Below are 19,972 nucleotides of genomic sequence, written 5' to 3' on the forward strand. Positions count from 1 at the left end.
CTTTAGCCTACTTAACCAAATAATTAGTTGGCAGAAAGCGTAATCAGCTTGCTATATTTGGTAGTCCAGTAGCCTATGCTAAAACAGTTCGCAACTTCGGCTACCAAGCCATTTGACTAGCTAGCTAACCCTAAACTGCAAATATTCAATCTGTCAAACGTGTTTGATGGCTTGTCAGTCGTTTACATTCCGTAAATGTCTACCTGGGCCATGCTTCACGCATGTGACACAGCTACTGTAATCCTGATTTTGGGATAAACTGCAAAATTTTCAGTTTCAATTAAGAGTCTTAAGGTTTATTTGCTGAATAGCATACAGCACACGATGAAATCACACACACAGAGTTTAACGAAATTAACCATCTTTGTAAGACTGGCATTTAGAAAGGAACATGTTTTTAGCATTTAAGAGTCCGACAAGAGCATTTAAGACTGGTTCTCAGAATCGGTCCTGGGGGCTCCTTGCGTATATTGGCTTTTCTCCATTGGTTTTGATAATAAAAATAAAAGTCTAATAATAATTAGAAATTCAATGTAGGCTACATTATTTTTGTCTTCATGCACCAGGTGGAAAACTTGCTGTACAAAGTGCGTTGTCATATTTACACGCCTGCAGATCAGTTATTAATATAGGCTACTTGGTAGATTTGTTAATCACCGCTGACAGTGTTAATTTTTATTCGGTAGAATGTGACTTGCGAACGATCGGTCAGCTAGCGTCACCCAGCAAGTGAACACCACAAACGACGATGTAGTAGCTAGTAGCAGTTACTGGCTCCTTAACTGACTGTGGCGAAAACCTACGACGATAACTTGCTCGGTTAACAGCAGGTCTACCAGACAGTTATACCAAAATGAGCCTAGTCAATTCAACAGTAGCCTACACATTTCTGATTGATTGACCATCAGTGTAGTCGATGTTCTTCCCCTGTGGTTCATATCGCTAATGCGTGCGCTAACCACGGATAGCCTACCTAGGTCACTGGCAAGCTGATGATAACTAAGCATATTCGTTTTGTTGAGAAACAAAAATTGAAGATAACTAAACTAAACTAAACATAATTGCATTATTAATGCAATACATATAACGTGATTACATGACACAAGCAGTGTGTAGCCAGTAGGAGAGAAAAACCAGACATTGTGTGTATTCAAGAATCCTGATTAAAGTCTAACTTGGATTTTGTTTTATAATGGTTATGTGGCAGTGAGGCGAGATAGGAAAGAAGGGGGAGGAGGAGGATGTGTCACTTTTGTAAAGCAAGGCATCCCTTACAGAGTAATAGGTATAGGTAATGAGCAAGAGTATGTGGTAGTAGAAGTGTGGGCAGAAAGGAAAGAGTTAGTGATTGTGAATTACTATAATCCCTATAATACTATAGGGAGTGATCATTACCCAGTCTGGTGTAAGATAAATATTGCTGTCTCATTGACCATAGAGAACACAGGTGGGAAATGGATCCTTGGGAAAGCTGATTGGGGATTTCTGGAAGGAAGTGATAGATATTTAAGCCAGGCTAATGACAGAATGGAAATATAGTCACTTGACAGCAAAATAAAACAAGGCATAATGACAGCTGCATTCGAATCCATTCCTAAAAGTAAAGGTAGTATGAAGAAGAAAGTGGTACCATGGTGGGATGATAAGTGTAAGGAAGCAGTGAGAAATAGAAATAAGGCGTTTAAACTAGTAAAAAAAAACCTCATAATTTTCAACATATGATTCAGTACAAGCAGGCCCAGGCAGTAGTAAGGAGGATAATAAGACAGACAAAAAGGACACATTGGAGAAAGTACTGTGGTACAATTGGAAACACAACTCGGGTGGGAGAAGTATGGGGGATGATAAAAAAGATGGGAGGGGACAGGAGGGAGTGGAGTTATCTGGCTCTGACCGATGGAAATGAGACTGCAGTAACAAATAAGGAAAAGGCAGAGTTATTGGCAAATACATTTGTTATGGTACATAACTCCAATTATTTATCTGTAGAAGGAAGAAGAGGCATAGAGAAAACAAAGTCTGAAAATATGGAGGCTTTATGCAGACAAAATGTACCTTTCAGCATGGGAGAATTAAAAAGGGCACTAGATAAAACAGGAAAGACAACACCGGGTAAAGATGAGATAGGCCTATGTTATAGCATGTTAAAACATCTGAGTGTAGGAAGTCTGGGGAAATTGTTGTCACTGTATAGTAAAGTGGGGGAAGAGGGGAGAATGCCAAGGAGCTGGAAGGAGGCGATAATTATTCCAATAAGGAAACCTGGAAAAGATGCCAGCAGGCCTGGAAACTATAGACTAATTGCCTTGATATCTCACATTTGTAAGTTAATGGAACGTATGATAAATGAGAGGTTAATGTATTTTTTGGAAAAAGGAGGTATGGTGGCGTCATATCAAAGTGGATTCAGGAGAGGAAGGAATACTATGGATCCAATGTTGTGTCTGGAGAATGAAATAAGGAAAGCGCAAGTAAATAAAGAGACAGTGGTTGCAGTGTTTTTTGATGTTGAGAAAGCTTATGATATGCTATGGAGAGAGGAAATTCTAATCAAACTGCACTTAATGGGAGTCGGAGGGAAAATGTTTAACTGGGTTATGGACTTTTTAGATGGAAGGACTATTCAGGTGAAGATAGGGTCAGAGTTATCAACCCAAATATGTTGTGGAACACGGGACACCTCAGGGAAGTGTAGTAAGTCCAACTTTATTTTCCATCATGATAAACAACATATGAATATCCCTATGGATATGGGGAAGTCATTGTTTGCAGATGACGGGGCTTTGTGGAAAAGAGGGAGAAATGTTGAACACATAGTGAAGAAAGTGCAAGATGGAATTAATCAAGTTAAAAGTGGGGAGTTAAATTTTCAGTTGAAAAAACAAAATCTATGCTCTTTACAAGAAAGAAACTCAGGGAATGCAATTTGAAATTGTATGGAAATTATTTAGAGAAATGTATCTTTAATGGTTTTAATGCACATTTTACATTTTTAAAACATTACTTTTTTTTCTTTTTTCTTTTTTAAAAATCAAAACAGAAACCAAAGCACATTTAAACATAGACATTTACAAAAATTACGAAACAATAACACTCAAAAGGATAACATAAAGAAGACAATTTACAAATCAATGATACATATATCAATAATAACACTCAAAAGACAATAATTATTTTAAGAGAATACTATAAATAACATATAAAAGGTAATCAAAAATACATGCGCTCGAGGTGGTGTGCAGAGCGAGTGCCCCTCCTGGGGGGGTGGACTATATGATGAGTTCTTTCCAGTGGTCCACCCCCCATTTCTCTCTCGCCAGGTCCTTGTTTTTTCGAAAGTCCACCAAAACGCCGTCCTGGAGGAGGGTCTGTATTTTCCTCCGGAGAGTGACCAGGTCCACAGTTGTTTTCTGGTAGACCTTGATGTTCCTCGTCTCCCACAGGACCTGCTTGATGGTATTGACGATCCCCCACTGACGCTGGAGCTCCGTGGTCTTGAGTCCCTCTCGGGGACCGTAGAGGACGCTCTCAGCCGTCAGGGAGGACCTCGCCAGCAACCTGTTATGGGAGACAGAGGAAACAACAAGGCCCCAGACCCGCCTAGCCACGGTGCACTCCCAGAACAGGTGGTAATTGTGTTCCGAGTCAGTGCAACCGTGGGGGCAGCGCTCAGTCAGGGCTAAGTGCCGGCGGTACATAAAAACTCTTGTGGGGAGACACCCGTGAGCTGTCATCCAGGCAATGTCTTTTTGCTTGTTAGTAAGACACTTGTGTGTTACATTTGCCCAGATGACTTGCGGGTCCCGGGCCGGCCCTGACCTCGGGAGCGTGGCGGTCTCTTTAGATCTTAAATGAGCCATGATGATTTTATAGCTCCACGAGGTCAGGCCAGCCCTGGGTAATCCCGTCCTGAAAGCAAAGTCCCTCAGGGCCTGATAGACATAGGGGGGATCCCAGCTATATGGTATGGTGAGGTCCAGCACACCCAGGCCCATTGCCCGCAGGAAGGGGGTGGCATAGTACCTAGCGAAGGCACCAGAGGCCTTTCCCACCTTCCCGACGTTCTGGACCAGGGCGGCCAGACCTTGCACCATGAGAATTGTGACTATGTCTGGGACCCCCCGCCCCCCATTCTTCTCCTCTTTGAGGAGGGTGGCTCTACTGAGTTTTTCCATACTGCTCTCCCAGACAAAGCGGAAGGCCAACCTGGCAATTTTCTTGCTGGTGGCCTTGTCTGGGGGAAACACCCTTCCCACATAGAGAAAAATTGCCTTCAGGACGAGGATCTTACCCGCCATGGTCAGGGGCCGCGCACTCCAGCTTCGGGTTTTGTTTTGGACGTGGCGTAGGGCTCCCTCCCAGCTCGTTCGCCCTCCGCCGTCAGCCTGGAAGGTCACCCCCAAGAGCTTGATGGTATTTCTGCGTACAGGGAAGGAAACGGTTAGAGGCTCACTATAATAGGGAGACAGAAACAGTTCGCTCTTGTCCCTGTTGACCAGGGCGCCAGTGGCCACACAGAAGTCGTCCAACACCTTGGTGGCACAAGCAATGGAGCGACTATCTGTGGCGACGATGGTAATGTCGTCCATGTACGCCATAACCTTTAGCCGCTCTCCCCTAGCCCCCGGCAGCGGGTAGCCCGCCACTCCGGGGCTGGCCCTGATGGCCTGGAGAAACGGTTCCAGGTAGATGACGTACAGGAGAGATGCTAGAGGGCACCCCTGCCTGACGCCAGACCTGATGGCAAACGGGGCAGAGGGCTGCCTGTTGACAACCACTCTGCCCGTTATGCCAGTCAGGCAGATCTTCGTCCAACGCCGGAGGGGGCCAGGGATGTTCATTCTCTCTAGCACTCTCTCCAGGCACACATGACTCACCCGGTCAAATGCCTTCTCCTGGTCGAGGTTGAGAAGGCACAAGGGGGACCGCCGCTCCCCGGAGTGGATGATTAAATCCCTCACGAGGAGCAGGTTGTCATTAATGGACCTCCCCTGCACGCTGCAGGTCTGGTCCGGTCCGATCACCGATGTAATCAGGCCTTGGAACCTCCTCATCAGCGCCTTCGCCATGATCTTATAGTCGACTGAGAGGAGGTTGATCGGCTGCCAGTTACGGAGGTCCTTCGGGTCCCCCTTCTTTGGGACAAGAGCTACTAAGCTCTGTCTCAGTGAGGCCCCCAACCGCCCCTCCCTGTACGCCGCTCTGAAGATTTCAGCCACGTCCTCCTTCAGGAGATCCCAGTAAGTTTGGTAGAACTCGGCTGGGATTCCGTCAGGACCCGGAGCTTTATATTGGTTGAGGGAGAGCACGGCCCGGGTGAGCTCCTCGGTGCTCAACTCCGAGTCCATCCGCTCGTCACCCAGACGTCTGTCAAGGCAGCCCAGGAAGGTGTCCATGAGAGCCCCATCGGAGGGCCTCTCACTGTAAAGGCCCCCGTAGAACTCCCCGGCCACCTCCCGGACCTCCGCCTCTTCAGACACCACCACACCTCTGTTGTTATAGAGAGACAAGATGTTATTAGTCTTAGACCGCGCCCTGCGGAAGAAAAACCGTGTGCACTTCTCATCCTCCTCGAGGCCCTGGAGTTTGGAGCGGAAAGTAAATTTTTCACGCTCTTCCCGGTAGAGGGTGGTGAGGCTCTGCCGAGTCCGTGCGATTTCACTGCTAACATCCAGGCCTCGGGACTGGAGGAGGCTCAGTCTCTGGAGGGCAGCATTGTGATATACAAAAACTGCCCTCCTTTCCTTCGCCTTCCTCCGCCCGACTGCCCGGAAGTAGCCTCGCACTCGCTCCTTCACCATCTCCCACCACTCCACCGGGGAGTCAAAGAGGTGTTTTAGACTCACCCACTCCAGGTAACGTCTCGAGAAGGAGAGTCGCACCTGGGGGTCTTGGAGATGGCTGATGTTCATCCGCCAGAGCCCCTTACCCACGGTTATAGGCTTCTTCCAGGCCAGGGACACGGTCACCATGTGGTGGTCCGAGAAGTGCACCGCCTGGATGGAATAAGCGGGCACCCCCAGGCCTGGGGAGAGCAGAAACAAATCGATTCTCGAAGAAGAGCTACCGGAAGAACTCACCCACGTGTGTTGGGGGGGAGAGGCACCCCCGGCGTCGCGGAGGGAGAAATCCTCTATGAGGGACCGCAGCAGGTCGCTGGAACGGTCCCGTCTGGGTCTGCTGCGGTCCTCATCTGTTAGAGCACAGTTGAAATCCCCCCCCACGACAACCGGCATTGTGCAATGGATAAGTGGTGCTAGTTTTGTAAAGAGGTAGACCCTCTCGGCTACGCTGGTGGGGCCGTACACGTTGATTACCCTGAGTGGGGAACCCCCGACATCGAAATCGGTGACGAGGATTCGCCCACTCTCTATGATGTTACTTGTTGTTATACGCACGTAGGGATTTTTCACCAACGTGCCGACCCCATCAGCTCTGGCGATGTTTGAGCCAGACCAGAGAGAGTCTCCCATTCTCCATTCCTCCCCCAGAACGCCATCCAACTCCCGGAACGGGATGCCACATTCCTGGAGCAGGATGACGTCTGAGGGGACCTGAGATAGAATGGAGAAAACTGTATGGCATTTGGAGGGGTCTTTGATACTGCGAGTGTTTAGTGTTGAAATTGTTATTGTGTGTACCATGAGTTTTATTGTTGTGTGTGATTTATGTACCTATGTTGCTATTAGCGATTTGTTTGCAGATTTTGTTGAGTTTGGCATTAACAATGTCCTGATTATTAAGGCGCCTACTCACCCCCGGACCATGTACACTCACAGGCCTCCCCTCCTGACTGCCTGGGAGGTTCCGTCCTGGAGAGGTGGGGGCAGGTGTTCTTGCCCCAGGCTTCCCCCCAGTCCCTGGAGGGCCCTGAGAGGAGGTTGATGCTCCAGATCCTTTAACAGGGTCTGGACCGGAGGCTGGCTGGTCCCTAGTGGTTCTTGTTTGGGCGGTGATGATGGTTTGTAAAGTATCTGTATGGTGTACAGGCGGTGGTGTGGGTGGTTTTGTGGGGCGGGGAGGGGGCTCAGGCCTGGCTGCGGGTTGTGTTCTCTGTACCGGTTTAGCATGTAACTGTGGATTTGTGGATTTTGTTGTCTGGCGAACTATTGCTGGGTTGGGAGGTTGACTGGGTTGTTGTTTGGCTGTTGTAGGTGATCTGATGCGTTTGCCCTTCTTTTTCCTAATTTTTTGCCATGGAGTGATTGTATCTGATTCTGAGGTTGAGGAGTCTGACTCCAACACCACAATGGGGGTGTCGGAGTCAGGCTCCTCCTTGACAGTGACGGTGACGGGGTTAGTGGGATCTAAAGCAGGGGACGCTGTGGAGTTGGGGGTTCCAGCGGTGGGGATACAGAGGGTAGGGTCTTGTGCTGAGATCTGTGCGTGTGGGGGTGGGCTTCCAGGCTGGGAGGGGGTAGGGGTGGGTGGTCTGGTGCGTGGCATGGGGGTGGGCGGGGGAGGCGGTGGGGCCGAAGGGGGGGCAGCAGATGGTGGAGGGGGCGCGGTGCTCCTAGCCCTGTTCGCGTACGAGAGGGGACAGTCTCTAAAGAGATGCCCCCTCGCTCCGCAGAGGTTACAGGGCTTTGGGTCACGGCATGCCCTGGTCTCGTGCTCGCCGCCGCACGTCTTACACTTGACCACTGTGCAGGCTGACAGATGTGCAAGCTGCACAGCTTGGGCATGCCGCAATAGAACACCGCCCCCCTGTGTCTCCCCAGCGTGATGGAGCTGGGGATGTGGCATACCCCCCCAGGTGCAGAGGGGTTGGGCTTGAGCTGGACCAGTCATTTCCTGGCTCCGGTCCAGACTCCGTCCTCATCAAGGACTCTCCGGGCTTCAGATTTAACAAGACCATACCTGCCCAACCACGTACTCACGTCGTGGTCCTGTACAGCTTCATTGTAAAACTGCACAGTGACCACCTTGTTTTCGGTGTCAGACAGGGGCTCTACATCAAAAACACTGAGGGGAGCCTTACCCTTCCCCTCTCTATAGAGGTTCCAGAACCTCTCCAGGATATTTGCTGTTCTAAAACTGATTTCAAAGATATCTGCATTGCCCGGAACCTTCACAAGGCAGTTCAGGTCGCCAGGCACAAAGCCCATGGCTCGCTGAAGCACTGTCCGGCTAAACTCTAGGCGGGTCATACCTGTCACTCTCCTGTTGACATTGGGGGCAGCGGCATTGCTTGCCCCCCCAGTAGCTGCTGGCTCTGCGGCGCCCCTTACGGCTGCGCCCTTCGCCCCTTGTGCCACCTGGGGGGGACCACTAGCACCGCTGCCCCCTTCTCCGCTGTTCTGGAGTGTCATTCGGACGGCGTTGTGGCGTCGGATTCCTGGCTGAGCTCCCGTGGCCATCCTCCCTCTCTCTCAGGCCGGACCTAAGTAGGTGGGAGAAGAAGCACAGGTACAGCGCTAAGTGATGTTGGTCCTTCCAAGGGGGACCAAACGTTGCCGCACCAAGGGAGCTGGTCGGAAGTCAGCTCCACAAGGCGCAGTGGGACCTCCCTTCCGGTAGCCGGCACCAGGCGTTGATCCGTGTAGCTGGTCTCACTGGATCCGGGTGCCGCCGCCGTCGTTGGGGGGAGGTCCTCGGGTCCCCCGTCTGCCTGCTCCTTGGCCTCGTCCTCCGGGTCCACCCGATGGTCCTGTTGCGGTCTGGAGAGCAAAGGAGGGGAGCCAGGAAGCGAGGGCGAAGACTCGGCGAAGATGGAAGAGCCCGGAGAGCAAGCCACTACGGGCCTTCTCTCCGGGCAGCGCTGAACTCCCCTCTGGTCTCCGGCGATGGTCGTCCGCAGCAGTGTGGTCCCCGGATGGCGGGAGTCTTCTGGTAGGGGTCCTCCTAGCGCTGTCCTGGCTTCGGCGTTGGGGATTCAGCAGGCCGCGGTCATGCCACTGGTACCTGCCTATCCCCATCGCTGTAGGTCCGGCCTGGTCCGCCGGTCCGATGCAGTGGACACAGCCGCGGTCAAGCCACTGGTACTGCGCCACTACACCAGACCTTCCGAAAGAGAGAGAGAGAATAAGGAAGAGAGAGAGAAGAGAGAGGCACGTATGCTCTGATTACACACCACCAACTCACGAGCCCACTGTCCTCCAATAGAGGGCAGTAGACTCGTGAACAAATGGAAGAGAAACCCGAGCACACGTCAATTATTTAGAGAAAGTTTTCGTTTTTTGGGAGTATATTTTGATATGAGGTTAACATGGAGGAAACATTAGATATGTTGTTAGTAGATGTAAAAAAGTGATAAATGTCATGAGGTGTCTTGCAGGATTGGAGTGGGGAGCTGATATAGAATCTCTGAAATATATTTATGTAGCCTTAATTAGATCAAGATTAGTCTATGGAAGTATCGTATATGGATCAGCAGCAAAATCTGTGCTGGCGGACCTAGATGTTATACAAGCTCGGGCTTTGCAAGTGTGTTTAGGAGCAGTTAAAACTTCCCCAGTGTGTGCACTCCAAGTGGAAGCAGGTGAAATGCCACTAGGTTGCATTGGAAACAGCTGGTGGCAAACTACTGGGTTAATCTAAGGGGGCATGGAGATAGTCATCCAACAAAAAGGGTACTGCAGACAAGCTGGGAGAAGGAGAGGATGGAAAAATCTAGTTTTGGATGGGCAGGAGATCAAATGGCAAGAGATATGGGAGTCTATGATAAAGAGTTTGGCGAAACTGTGGTGTGGCCTGTTAGACCTGTCTGGGAATTAGAAAGTGTGGGTGTAGATCTGGAATTACTTAAGATTAAGCACAGTAATAAGAATGCTGACTTAGTTAGTGAATACTATAATTATAGGGACTGTAAGTATACAGGCAGTCTTCAGATTGTTACAGATGGATCAAAGGATCCCCAGACAGATGCGACAGGGGCTGCAGTTGCTGTGCCTAGTTACCAAGTGGGAATTAGCAAGAGAACATCGGATTGTTTAAGTGTGTATGCTGTTGAATTGTTTGCCATATTGATGGCATTAGAATGGGCTGAACGGGGTAGGTTTAGCAAATTAGTAATATGTAGTGATTCTGTGTCGGCCATTGCAAGTATTAAGACAGGTACAGCCAGAAATCACCAGGATCTGCTGTATGAAATCTTGTTTGCCAATTCAAGAGTGGTTAGGCAAGGGAAAAATGTTACATTCATGTGGGTCCCAGCACATTCAGATATATAAACGAGAGAGCAGATACGTTGGCAAAAGAAGCAGTCGAAAAGGGAATTGTTGAAATCAATATCAAATTATCAAAATCAGAGGGAAAGTGCATTGTGTGGGGAAATATCAATAAAGAATGGCAGCAGCACTGGGATCAGGAGAGAAGGGGGAGACATTTACATCTGATACAAAATAGAGTAGGCAGTGTAAGAAAGAGGGGAGGAAACAGAAGAGAAGAGGTTGTAATATCAAGATTAAGAATAGGACACAGCAATTTACGCAGCACACTTCATGTTATAGGTAAACATCCAACCGGTCTTTGTGAAATCTGTCAGGTACCAGAAACTGTAGAACACGTTATTTTTAACTGCAATAAATATAGGTTGGAAAGGAAGGATATGATGGGAAGATTGGGGATAACAGGAGCAGGATTGAGGAATGTACTGGAGTGTGGTGCTAGTGGGCAGGGGAGGAGATGCTTTATTAACTACCTTCGGGGAACGGGACTGTTAATGAAAGTGTGACAGTCGATAAGCTGTAGGAGTTAACTTACTCCGAGAGATGGCAGTAATGCAACTTGCAAGGATGCAAGCTGCCGGTAAACAACACCAAAGAAGAATAAGAAGAAGAAGCGGAATTGGAGGAGAATTCCGACTGAAATAGTTGGCTTATTAGGCCTATTTCACAAGACAGCGACCAAAACCGGATGTAGGGATATGTTTCCGGAAGTCCATTTCTGACAGCGAAAATTGAGCCTAAAGAGCGACGTGTGTTCTCACAGTCCCTAATAGCTCTGCCAAAGTTCACTGTCCGATGTTATCCACATTGTAGAAGCATTGCCAGTGAACGTTAAGCGGTCCAAACTAGACAAGGGCTATAAATTCTTTTTTGAGAAGTTTATATTCGGTTATGAAGGTAAGTAGAACGTTAGCTCGCCAGAAAGCTAAATATCTAGCTTGCTAACCACAGCAAGTTAGCCGATTAAAGAGATATTTAATTTCGACATAACATAAATTATTTTCTGGAGACGACTCCATTGTGTTTTCGTAGCGTGAAATAAACATCTGCTGTCGATTAACAGCGTCTCTTCCTCTCGGTTGTCCCGAAAATGAATGAATAGGGAGCCTGACAACTGTGAGGAAAACGATTCTGTTAACGTTGACGGTCAGCAGGGGAGGCAAACCTATGTAAGTACAATGCGTTACGCTCCACAAATTACTTATGTTATACCGAAGTGCAATATATCTGAACTAAGTTTTGTACTACCGTTACTATTTGGTGACATGTTGTTTGTGCTGTACTTGTTCTAATAAAGATTTATATTGCTTGTCAGATCGCCTGTGTAATGGTGTTCAGTTCACTACCGAGCTGTTTTCATCGCTGATGAAAACTACCCACACATTTTAAAATTAGCTGATATATCTTAAGTAGGCTTGTCGCGATGTCCGTCAATACATTTTGTAATTACAATTAACAACTAAAATAAACGTGCATCTGCAGTTTCAACATTGAATATCCAAATATGTGCTTGTTAACAAGCTAGCTGGCTAAAACGTAATTTGCTAATCATAACATAAAATATAGCTAGCTAACTGATTTTATGACATGCTTGAGTAACAAATACCACATGACTGAAAAAAACAAAGGAGTTGGTAGTGGACTCAGACTTTTGGACCCAAATGTATGTGAGGAGAAAAGTTTAATATTTTATTATTATTTGTGTAATCTTATTGATTCACAAAGCAGTAGCTAACTAGCTAGTTATCGTAATGAGTTAGTTTATGTTAGTTTGCAACAGTCATGCTACCTAGCAAGTTTTCTTCTTATTTTTGAGCACATCTGTGGGAAAGCTGTGAAAGGGCAAATAAATTCTTCGAATTGGTACACAGGGGAACGCAACAAAACTGGTTGCTCTTCGTCGCTGCCATTGTTTTTTTGGCTGTTGAGATAACCGGAAATGAGAGACCCCTACATCCGGTTTTCATACCCGGAAATGTGAAATAGGCCTATTGAGCTTCAAAACGTGTTTTAGAGACCCACGGAGAGTCAATGGGTGACGTCACAGTAGCTTTGTCCATATTTTTTACAGTCTCTGGTCTAAAGTGCTGGGAGAGAAACAACGATAGATTTACACAGGAGCCACATCTGTCCAAAATGTAAACAAGTCAGGCAGTTTTCATGGTCAGGAAAAATTTTATGACAACGTGGTCATGTAGCTAACTTAGCTAGATTAGCCAAACAGTCAGTAACACAGATACTTCCTTGGTGCCATTTGGGGATAATGTCAAGGAGGAAAGGTAGCCAACTGTAAAAGCCAAAAAAACCTTAGACAGTTTTTTAAATGTGCCCAGCATTCCAAGGCTTGTTGTAAGATTCAGTAGCCAATCAGGACTTGAATACAAGTTTTTTGTAGAGTGCAAAAACTTTGATATTATTTATTTTAATTTAATTTCTTTTGTTGTTGTTGAAAACACAGAATTCCAAGACTGTACATGTTGTCAGATTCTTTGTAAGACTCTGCTATGCTGTAAGTAGTTGTTGATTTTTTAAAATGCGTGTTGAATAACTGACTTATTTATAACAACATTCACATTACGTAGTCATATTTTCAAATCTCCAGTCAGCTTTTACTTTTAGCTTTTCCAGTCAACACTGACTTAATGTAGAGCCCTATGGAATCTGTGTTATAGCTTTCTTAAATTCTCAATTCCGCGATTCTGTCCGTGATTCTGTTATCACAGAAACTATAGGGCCCTACTTTCATGCTGCCATCAGTCTGTCGCTGGCCCGCGCCGGGCCCCCGTCAAAAAAGACACTTGGCCACCGGCCCGCGCCGGGCCCTGTCAAAAGATACTTGCCACCGGGCCTAACAACTTTCCTGGGGGAAACACTGGAAATACAACATAAATTGTACTGCAGCGATTTACAATCGAATTACAAATACCTAGAAACAGAGAATACATGATGAAATGACTTTAATGAGATAAAATTGGGCTTACTTAAGAAGAAATAATGATTACTTTCATGAATTATTGATTTGGGTCGTTTTTGGATGTTTTCCAAGAAGATTTCTCACGAGCATGTTGGTGTTTGTTAAATGTAAGTAAGAGGGTTGTTTATCCAAATGTGCGGTCGAAACACTGACTGGAAGCACGGGTAGTTAACGTTGCCAAATGTTTTAAAATTTTACATGAAACGCAATAACGGCGGGGCAATTTTCTATTAATTGCTACATTTAGATGCTCCAAAATTAGATGCTACCTCCATGCCAAAAGGCTATTTGGAATGGTTTCAGGAAAAATGGTTTTACTGTCAGTAATCAACATTTTCAAGAATCTAAATTGTCTCCTGCTGTGCTCCGGAGTGATGACATTAGAGCTCTTTGGCCAAGCATAGCTGTTATTCCATGTGTGGCCTTTCTCTTAGCTTGAACTAGTCTGCCCATTCTCCTTTGATCTCTCATTAACAAGGTGTTTTTTGTTTATCACACCATTCTCTGTAAACTCTAGAGACTGTGCTGCATGAAAATCCCAGGAGGGCAGCTGTTTCTGTGATGCTGAAACCACTACGTCTGGCACTATCCATCTGGCACAGTTAGTCATGCCACAGTCAAAGTCGCTTAGATCACACATCTTGTCCATTACAATATTTGCTCAAACAAAAAACTGAACATCTTCACTATGTCTACATACTTTATATATTGAGTTGCAGTCACATGATTTGCTGTTTGGTGGAGTAGGGAATTTGCATTAACATGCAGGTATACTTAATAAAGTGGCCGGTATATAATACAAAGGATATGGGTTTGGTGTTGATTTAGGGAGGTGTGTACAGAAACAAGCCACATACCTACTGTTAAATACTGTGGTGGATCTTTAATGTTATGGGGCTGTTCTGCTCTCACTGATCCTAGGGCCCTTGTTAAGGACAATAGCATCATGAACTCTACCCAGGTACCAGGACATTTTAGCCAAAAAAAACTGGTTGCCTTTTACATTTATAACTTATTGCACCTATGCCAAATATTACTCTTGACCATCCACAGTGGAATGTCACGCAAACACAATAAATCAGCTTTTATTTAAACGTCTTAAATATGCTTTCAGGTTTTATTTCTGGCGTGTTTGGGAGCAAGGGCTCGATTTTAATCTGCACTTGGAGGATGAGTTTAACTGGAAGCTCTGTCTCCATGTGCTGTGAGTTAGAGCTGCAGTTAGAGGATGAGTTTAACTGGAAACTCTGTATTGTGCTGTGAGTTACAGCTGCAGTAGGAGGAGGAGTTTAACTGGAAGCTCTGTCTCCATGTGCTGTGAGTTAGAGCTGCAGTAAGAGGAGGAGTTTAACAGACCTCTCCGTTCTGCCACCTCTGGACGCTTGGCACCTCCCCCTCTTCGTGCCTGTACTTCCCGTTCGCATCTGCTGTCTGTCCTGGCCCCTCGCTGGTGGAATGACCTTCCCGTGGCGGTCAGAACAGCAGAGAATCTGATTACCTTCAAGCGCAGACTATAGACTCATCTCTTCAGGCTACACCTCTCCCCACCCCTCCCTAGCCTCTAGTTTAGCTCAGTGTACCTAGTTAGGCTAATGCGATCATGTTAGTTTTGTATTTGGCAGGATTGTTTTGTCTGATTCTGATTAGGCAAATGTGATTTCAGTGCTAGTTTTGTAGTTGGCAGGATTGTTTTGTCTGATTCTGATTAGGCAAATGTGATTTCAGTGCTAGTTTTGTTCTTGGCAGGATTAGGCCTATTTCTTTGTTTGCTGAACAGGTTACCCTACAAGGTTGGAGTCCTGATCTGTGGCCACTTCTGGCACTACGATCTTTACTTCACTCTAGTGTGTTTTTCTGCACCTCTGCACCTTGAACTAATGCACTTGTTGTACGTCGCTCTGGATAAGAGTGTCTGCTAAATGCCTGTAATGTAATATAATGTAACTGGAAGCTCTGTCTCTATGTGCTGTGAGTTAGAGCTGCAGTAAGAGGATGAGTTTAACTGGAAGCTCTGTCTCCATGTGCTGTGAGTTAGAGCTGCAGTAAGAGGATGAGTTTAACTGGAAGCTCTGTCTCCATGTGCTGTGAGTTAGAGCTGCAGTAAGAGGATGAGTTTAACTGGAAGCTCTGTCTCCATGTGCTGTGAGTTAGAGCTGCAGTAAGAGGATGAGTTTAACTGGATGTTGTGTCTCCATGTTTTGTTCACAGGGTCCAGGTAGAAAGACCTGGGTCACCTGTACCCAGCTGTCTGTCCACGAAGAGTGATCATTCAATGGATCGTCCAATCACATTCAGGGGAGAGTTCGCAGGTGATCAAAGGTAATTAAAGAGGTTCAAATTGACAGTACTGTTTAATTATACTTCAATGTTACTGGCACCTTTCTGTTGTCAGTCGGTGTAATAAGACTTTCAGATCTAGGTGGGGGTTATTATTGCACATATAGCTGTAGGTTTGTGATTTATATCACATTCAGGTGTAGGTGAGCTGTATTTTGTCATATTCATTTGTGGTGTGAGTTAGAGCTGCAGTAAGAGGATGAGTTTAACTGGAAGCTCTGTCTCCATGTGCTGTGAGTTAGAGCTGCAGTAAGAGGATGTGTTGAACTGGAAGCTCTGTCTCCATGTGCTGTGAGTTAGAGCTGCAATAAGAGGATGAGTATAACTGGAAGCTCTGTCTCCATGTGCTGTGAGTTAGAGCTGCAGTAACAGGATTGTCTTTTACATTTATAACTTATTGCACCTATGCGAAATATTATTCTTTACCATCCACGGTGGATTATCATACAAGCACAATAAACCAGCTTTTATTTAAACGTTTTAAATATGCTTTCAGGTTTTATTTCTGGCGTGTTTGGGAGTAATGGCTCGATTTTAGTCTGCACTTAGAGGATGAGTTTAACTGGAAGCTCTGTCTCCATGTGCTGTGAGTTAGAGCTGCAGTAAGAGGATGAGTTTAACTGGAAGCTCTGTCTCCATGTGCTGTGAGTTAGAGCTTCAGTTACAGGAATGTCTCATAGATTTATAACTTATTCCACCTATGCCAAATATTATTCTTTACCATCCGCAGTGGAATATCTCGCAAACACAATAAACCAGCTTTTATTTAAACGTTTTAAAAATGCTTTCAGGTTTTATTTCTGGCGTGTTTGGGAGCAAGGGCTCGATTTTAATCTGCACTTAGAGGATGAGTTTAACTGGAAGCTCTGTCTCCATGTGCTGTGAGTTAGAGCTGCAGTAAGAGGATGAGTTTAACTGGAAGCTCTGTCTCCATGTGCTGTGAGTTAGAGCTGCAGTAACAGGATTGTCTTTTACATTTATAACTTATTGCACCTATGCGAAATATTATTCTTTACCATCCACGGTGGATTATCATACAAGCACAATAAACCAGCTTTTATTTAAACGTTTTAAATATGCTTTCAGGTTTTATTTCTGGCGTGTTTGGGAGCAATGGCTCGATTTTAGTCTGCACTTAGAGGTTGAGTTTAACTGGAAGCTCTGTCTCCATGTGCTGTGAGTTAGAGCTGCAGTAAGAGGATGAGTTTAACTGGAAGCTCTGTCTCCATGTGCTGAGAGTTAGAGCTGCAGTAAGAGGATGAGTTTAACTGGAAGCTCTGTCTCCATGTGCTGTTAGTTTGAGCTGCAGTGAGAGTATGAGTTTAACTGGATACTCTGTCTCCATGTGCTTAGAGTTAGAGCTTCAGTAACAGGAATGTCTCATAGATTTATAACTTATTGCACCTATGCCAAATATTATTCTTTACCATATGCAGTGGAATATCTCGCAAACACAATAAACCAGCTTTTATTTAAACGTTTTAAAAATGCTTTCAGGTTTTATTTCTGCCGTGTTTGGGAGCAAGGGCTCGATTTTAATCTGCACTTAGAGGATGAGTTTAACTGGAAGCTCTGTCTCCCTGTGCTGTGAGTTAGATCTGCAGTAAGAGGATAAGTTTACCTGGAAGCTGTCTTCTTGTGCTGTGAGTTAGAGCAGCAGTAAGAGGAAGGGTTTAACTGGAAGCTCTGTCTTCTTGTGCTGTGAGTTAGAGCTGCAGTAAGAGGATGAGTTTAACTGGATGTTGTGTCTCCATGTTTTGTTCACAGGGTCCAGGTAGAAAGAGCTGGGTCACCTGAACCCAGCTGTCTGTCCATGAAGAGTGATCATTCAATGGATCCTCCGATCACATTCAGGGGAGAGTTCGCAGGTGATCAAAGGTAATTAAAGAGGTTCAAATTGACAGTACTGTTTAATTTTACTTCAATGTTACTGGCACCTTTCTGTTGGCGGTGGGTGTATGAAGACTTTCAGATCTAGGTGGGGGTTATTATTGAACATATCGCTGTAGGTTTATGATTTATATAACATTCTGGTGTAGGTGAGGTGTATTTTGTCATATTCATTTGTGCTGTGAGTTAGAGCTGCAGTAAGAAGATGAGTTTAACTGGAAGTTCTGTCTCCATGTGCTGTGAGTTAAAGCTGCAGTAAGAGTATTGTCTTTTACATTTTTAACTTATTGCACCTATGCCAAATATTATTCTTTACCATCCACAGTGGAACATCACGCAAACAAAATAAACCAGCTTTTATTTAAACGTTTTAAATATGCTTTCAGGTTTTTTTTCTGGCGTGTTTGGGAGCAAGGGCTCGATTTTATTCTGCACTTAGAGGGTTAGTTTAACTGGAAGATCAGTCCGCATGTGCTGTGAGTAAGAGCTGCAGTAAGAGGATGAGTTTAACTGGAAGCTCTGTCTCCATGTGCTGTGAGTTAGAGCTTCAGTAAGAGGATGAGTTTAACTGGATGTTGTGTCTCCATGTTTTGTTCACAGGGTCCAGGTAGAAAGAGCAGGGTCACCTGAACCCAGCTGTCTGTCCATGAAGAGTGATCATTCAATGGATCGTCCGATCACATTCAGGGGAGATTTCGCAGGTGATCAAAGGTAATTAAAGAGGTTAAAATTGACAGTACTGTTTAATTATACTTCAATGTTACTGGCACCTTTCTGTTGTCAGTCGGTGTAATAAGACTTTCAGATCTAGGTGGGGGTTATTATTGCACATATAGCTGTAGGTTTGTGATTTATATCACATTCAGGTGTAGGTGAGCTGTATTTTGTCATATTCATTTGTGGTGTGAGTTAGAGCTGCAGTAAGAGGATGAGTTTAACTGGAAGCTCTGTCTCCATGTGCTGTGAGTTAGAGCTGCAATAAGAGGATGAGTATAACTGGAAGCTCTGTCTCCATGTGCTGTGAGTTAGAGCTGCAGTAAGAGGATGAGTTTAACTGGAAGCTCTTTTTTTCGCAGGAGACTGCGGTCTCTCCAGTCCTGCTCTTTAGAAGTGACGAGTTCAGAGAAATTATCTTTCACAAGACAGGTAAGTTCTGTGTTTTTTCAATTGTTTTTAGTTAATTTGTGTTTCATTTGTATTGTAAGTTTCATCTCATAAAAAACACGTTTTCAACATACATAAATGCCAAGTTACTCAAAAGTATTGATATCAAAATGACGCCAAGTTACGGTACTACAAACAATATAGGCTATATTGCCTCTCTGAAATGACATAAGATGTATTTCAAAGCAATGCTACCCAATATTTCCTCAGTTCTTTCAAGTCACTTGGCCCTGTGTATAAGCATTCACTTCATGGACAGGCCAAACATATGTGTGGATGGCTCTCTCACAGTCAAGATTGATTGAATAGGCGTGTATATGTCCAATTTGTATTGGTATGTATGTATTTCGCTGCCCAGCCTTTCTGTTACGTGAATGATAGTCTGTTTCTTGGTATAAGTGTGTGTTCGTAAATGTGAATGTAACATGCTGCGAGGGGAATGTCCCCATGGGGATAAAGAAGTTCTCTATGTATGTATGTACAATATGTATTTTACATGCAGTATTTATTGTACGTAGCAAATATACAATAACTTGCACATGTACTCAAATTCAGTTCAGAAGCAAGTATAAACATGTTTTCTGGAGAAATGCTTCCTGTCGTTACTCAGCAGCAGTTCTGTACATTAATTTCAATGTGTTCCATGAGGCAATTCGAAATATTTGACTCTTTGATCTGACACAAAGTTTGCATGACATTGTAAAATGTTAAGATTACAAAACACAGGGCCAAGTGACTTGAAAGAACTGAGGAAATATTGGGTAGCATTGCTTTGAAATACATCTTATGTCATTTCGGTGAGGCAAGATAGCCTATTTTGTTTGTAGTACCGTAACTTGGCGTCATTTTGATATCAATACTTTTGAGTAACTTGGCATTTTTGTACGTTGAAAACGTGTTTTTTTATGAGATATCATTTCTTTTTGCAAAGCGTTTTATTATGAGAGTGAGAAATGCGACCCTGTAAAAAAAGGTTGTGGATTATGGCTATCGTTGTGTCAATTTGTACAGTCTGATGAGCGTGTACCGTTCAGCAGTTTCGGTTTGCTATATATGTAAAACAGTGGCTGTGAGAAAGGATGCAGCGGCATAAGCGTAAACGCATCAGAAACGCAGATGAAATATGGCCAGTGTATGTACTCACGGATTTGACGTCCATCCAACGAGCCTTGACTGACAAAAGAATCAGCAAGCCCGTAGAATTATAACTCCCTAGGTCGCAACTTGTGTAGCCTTCTGTCCTGCTCCGTTGTCTGTTATTTCGTGGAGATGCACTTTTAGTGTTTGTAAGGTTTATCCTTCTGTCCTGCTCCGTTGTCTGTTATTTTGTGGAGATGCACTTTTAGTGTTTGTAAGGTTTATAAGGCATTTTGATAGGCTTATCTGCAGGTAGGAATCCTCTTCGCTGTTTTGCTAAACTAGAACCGGAAAACATGAT

At 45.1% G+C, this 19,972-nt stretch overlaps 1 protein-coding gene across 33 annotated transcripts in view; it reads left to right on the forward strand.

Annotated features, from left to right (window-relative positions):
- The window catches only part of LOC135235493 (NACHT, LRR and PYD domains-containing protein 12-like), a 419,768-nt gene that overhangs the window by 1,229 nt on the left and 398,567 nt on the right, over positions 1-19,972 (forward strand). For 25 of the 33 annotated variants that reach the window (XM_064300980.1, XM_064300949.1, XM_064300960.1 and 22 more), the window contains exons 1-3: positions 15,324-15,462; positions 17,248-17,358; positions 17,971-18,081. In XM_064300980.1, coding sequence (XP_064157050.1) covers positions 15,416-15,462; positions 17,248-17,358; positions 17,971-18,081 — 269 coding nt within the window. In that variant the 5' untranslated portion in view covers positions 15,324-15,415. Of the gene's footprint in view, positions 1-15,323; positions 15,463-17,247; positions 17,359-17,964; positions 18,082-18,446; positions 18,517-19,972 lie in introns of those variants that run through there. The other 8 variants (XM_064300981.1, XM_064300992.1, XM_064300986.1 and 5 more) reach the window with 6 other exon arrangements.

The sequence above is a fragment of the Anguilla rostrata genome, chromosome 12 (assembly GCF_018555375.3).
Source record: "Anguilla rostrata isolate EN2019 chromosome 12, ASM1855537v3, whole genome shotgun sequence".
Taxonomy (NCBI): Eukaryota; Metazoa; Chordata; class Actinopteri; order Anguilliformes; family Anguillidae; genus Anguilla; species Anguilla rostrata.